Genomic DNA, 4,195 nt, shown 5'->3' with positions numbered 1-4,195 from the left:
GTAGGGCAGTTAATCACCAAAACTCTTAGAAATAGCCCAAAGGTACATTTCCCTTTCAATCTCCCCCTTTTTGTGATTTATGCCAACACACCTTAAAGCAACTCAAAATTTCCAAACTAACCAAATATAAACAAACTTTTTGCAAATTGAAGTCAAATCAAACACCAGTAGAATAAGAATAGGATTTGGCATATTCGAATCATTTTACCACCACTTGGTTTGTTTTCGCAAAACACATTCATTTTCTTACTTCTAAGCAAAAACACTTTAGTTTTGCAAATCGAACCATTTTCCAAGACTAGTTTTGATAAAAAATCCAAAAGCTCTCTTTTTCTCATAAGAAGGTTTTCCACCACAAGAGAGTAGTTTTACAATCAGAGGGCTCTTCTTGAAGTCAAGAGGGTTTTGATCAAAAAGGACAAGTTCAAAACACAATAATTTTAAATTCACAAGGGATGGTTGATCCAGTTGTTTTGGCCTTAATTTATCCCCCTTTGGCATTAAGCACCAAAATGGAGAAACAAGTGGCCTTTAACCTCATCGACTCACCAAAATAGCAAATTAAGAGCAAAGAGACTACGAAACACCAAGGACAACTTGAACAAAGTACATTGATATCGTTATGCAGTGGAAGCTCTTTCCCTTGTCCAGGTCCAAATTTTTCCTTTCAATCCACCTCTGAGAGTTGAGACTATATCAAAATCACTCAAGCAAACATATTAGTCTCAAAGGGTCGAGTTGTTGCATATCCTCACCCTAAAGATATGCATCAATACATAAGGATTTATCAGGCCCAAGGATAACATTCTACAACTTGAGCACTAAAATAAGCAATAAAGCACAATTAAGCTTAAGAGAACATGATCAAAGACATAAAGATACATATGTATGCTATAGATCAATCCAAGTTCCATGAATCTAAGACATTTAGCTCACTACGTAGCTCACAAAATCTTCTTTCATTCAAAGGCTTAGTGAAGATATCATATGATCCTCTTAGCTAGAGGAATTGACCTGTTAATCAAATGATCCTCTTAGCCAGAGGAATTGATCACCTAGAAGGATGAAGAGTCGAGCAAGCAAAATTTCCCGCTGCACAAGCTTTGCGTCAAGCCTTGTCTATAGGAGGGGAGAACGTCTTCACCAGCCAGACCCACCGGGTCCAGTAAGGCTATCGGCCAGTGGTAGTTTTTCATTTTCCTGTTGATAGAAAAATATATAGTTAAGGCTAGTTTGGCAACCTATTTTTCCACGAAAAATTAGTTAATTTTTTCTTAAGTCTCAATTGTTAATTCTATTTTTATAATCATAATTTAGCACAAGTTAATATATTTGTATATATCGTAAATCATATAAGAGAGATAGTTATACACTACACGTGTGTTATAGAGAAATAAATAAAAAGTGTGTTATAAGTTATACATTAGAAAAGTAGCATATAAATCTATAAAATCAATTTACATATCTCACTATATAAATTTAAGATAGACTTAAATATAAACTAAAAAATAACCTACTCTATGAGTTAAATTTCTAATTCTTTAAATAAGGGAAATAAACGGACCATCTATTTTAAGGGAAACAAACGGGCCATAGGAAAATACGATCTCTCGAAAGTTTTTAAACTAACCATTCGGAATTAAAGAGGATTGGATGGAAAATTAATTCATTTCTACCTTAATCTCCTACAATCTTAAAGAGAATTTGAGGTTTCCAAAGTAGCCCTGTTAATATCCTCTAGACAAAACGTAAGGTGAAAGGCTGCGTCCGGAGTAGTGGCTACAGACTAGTCTTGTAAGTTGTATCTCAAATTGAGAGTTATGTGAGCAGCCGAGAGCGGTGGTCTCGTTTACCAACCACTCCTGTGTTCTCTGAGTTCGCGGTAGTGGTACATGATCCTATCGATATTTTAGACATATTTTGTGATGATGTTGCCGAGGGCTTCGATTGGATGTATTGTAATTATGAAGGCATGTTCCAAACCTCGTTAGCCACCTAATAGCTAGTCTAAATGTATTGTGTATTGTAATCAAGAAGGCCCTGTTCCAAACCTAACAACTAATGGCTGATAATAACAATTAGCTGGTCCGTTCTAATTCTAAACCTCAAAGCTAATTATCTGCTAACTAAAAGTAATAGAGCTCTAACTTTAGCTGCTAAAATTAGTTCTAAACTAACTAGTTCTATATCTGCTAGCTACAAGTTATTTATCTACTAACTGTATGTAAGTTTTCAAACGCTAACTTTAGTTGCTAAAATTAGTTTTAGATGTTCAAAAGAGTGCCGAAATATTTCATTCACGGTTATTAGCCATAACAGCCATGTTTTGTATTGTTGTTTTGTATTGTTGTAAATGGTATATTTAGTAACTGAAGATAACTTCATTATGTCAAGGGGAAATTCATCTCTGTTCAGATTTACCGTGTTTGGTTGCCGCACCAGTAGCGTCCAAACTCACTGGATGCGTTGACCGTATATGTGCTTGTGATTGGTTTGATTGATTAGCTGTATGCAATGGTCAGCTCACACGCGCACATGCAGCCCCAATTACATTTCTCACCTTCTCACCTTACAGAGCCTGCCTGCATACCTGGAGATCCAGGAGGAGAGCTTCTCTGCTCGACCAGCCTGGCTCGCACCGGTCGCTCTTAGTACACCAACCAATCACGTAGATTCTGAATCCTAAAATGTTTATCGGAAAGGAAAATGGTTCTATTTCTCTAATGTTTCTCAGAAGTGATCTTATTTCTGATACAAACGTTAACGTTTCCTTTTATTGGGAGCATCTAAACCTGAAACATTTCATCCGAGAACATATAGATGCCTCCCAAACAGACCCTAAGTATATATACAATCCATACATGCATCCGTTGCACTTAAACTAAGCGTGGTTCTTCTTGAAGATCTTGTGGAGAAGGCCCTCCCTGCCCTGCTCGATGCCCGGCGTCTCCACGCCCACGTCCTTGAGCGTCACCGCTTTCTTCGTCCTGCACGCACGCACGCGATCCATCAGTACAGCAAGACTCGGTTCATAAGCATGAGAGAGCGACGACGACGTACGGGTACTCGGCGACGGGGTCAGCGACGCCGGCGGCGAGGCTGCGGTCGTCCTGCACGGTTGCGACCTTGCGGAAGAGCGACCTGTCCACGAACTGCTCGGCCTCGTCCAGCGCCAGCTCCGGCGCCGCCACCTCCGGCACCGTCTCCCGCTTCTTCTTGTCCACCCACACGTTGGGCGCGTACGCAAGCTGCTGCCGCGCCGTGTGCAGGCCCAGCGTCACCGACAGCGCGATCAGGCCCAGCGCCACGTACACCGGCACGTAGTCGCCGCGGGGGAGCCTGCCGCTGGCCCTACTGTGGCCCGCGTGGTGCTCGGCGGTGGCCGCCGACGTGGAGGCGGGGCGGGAGAAGGCGGGACCGGGGCGGCGGACGTGGCACCGCAGCGCGGCCGCGGCCGCGGCTCGGGACACCATGGACGACATGGGCGACTGGTTCGGCGCGCAAGTATACTGTACGACAGTACGAGTTGTGACGGCTCACAGATAGATGAAAAGGACCTGGGTGTGCGCAGCGGACGCTTCTCTGTGATGGCTCAGGGTGGTCAGAGGTGAAGGAGAGCGAGCTCTCGTGGTGGTGGCTTTTATGCGGAAAGGGAAGAAGCGTCTGGAACCGGCGGGAGCGAGGTGGCGCTGGAAGCAGCCGGACGTGGCGCGAGGGCGGGGCACGCGGCGAGACGGGGACGCGCCAGCGTGGACCGACAACTCCACGAAGCGGCTAGAAGACGAGGAAAAAAATTTGTTGCAGCCCGGCTGCAAATTAGGCTGTTTGCAGCCCCTCACAAAAAGGTGGATAGGCCCCACCTGCAGGTCCACCAGATAACGTTTTAGTTGTATTATTTACCTGCGGGTGGGGCCTATCCTCCTTTTTGTGAGGGGCTGCAAACAGCCTGGTTTGCAGCCGGACTGCAACAAATTTTTTTCCTCGTCTTCTAGCCGCTTCGTCTTCTAGCTGCAAACAGCCTGGTTTGCAGCCGGACAGCTCGGTACCGCAGCCTGGCGCCTGGCCGTTGGATATTGCCATATTGGATTGGAACGGTGCGGTCACCTCACCTGACCATGTGCGACCGTGCTATTGGAAAATACAAGGCTACAAATCCACTTGCTAGTATAAAAGGTACGCTCCATGAGAATTTCCA

General features: G+C 44.4%; 1 protein-coding gene across 1 annotated transcript; it reads right to left on the bottom strand.

Annotated features, from left to right (window-relative positions):
- Window positions 1-2,745: 2,745 nt before the first annotated feature.
- LOC100274774 (uncharacterized) lies at window positions 2,746-3,615 on the bottom strand. The gene is made up of 2 exons (NM_001149059.2): window positions 3,061-3,615; window positions 2,746-2,987 (listed from the first exon to the last, which is right to left on the bottom strand). The coding sequence occupies exons 1-2, from the start codon at window positions 3,480-3,482 to the stop codon at window positions 2,882-2,884; spliced, it is 528 nt and encodes a 175-aa protein (NP_001142531.2). The 5' UTR covers window positions 3,483-3,615; the 3' UTR covers window positions 2,746-2,881.
- Between the last annotated feature and the right edge of the window lie 580 nt (window positions 3,616-4,195).

This window comes from Zea mays, chromosome 2 (assembly GCF_902167145.1).
Source record: "Zea mays cultivar B73 chromosome 2, Zm-B73-REFERENCE-NAM-5.0, whole genome shotgun sequence".
NCBI classification, from domain to species: Eukaryota; Viridiplantae; Streptophyta; class Magnoliopsida; order Poales; family Poaceae; genus Zea; species Zea mays.
Note: the sequence above shows the minus strand (reverse complement) of the source record. Positions and strands in the feature narration are given on the sequence as shown.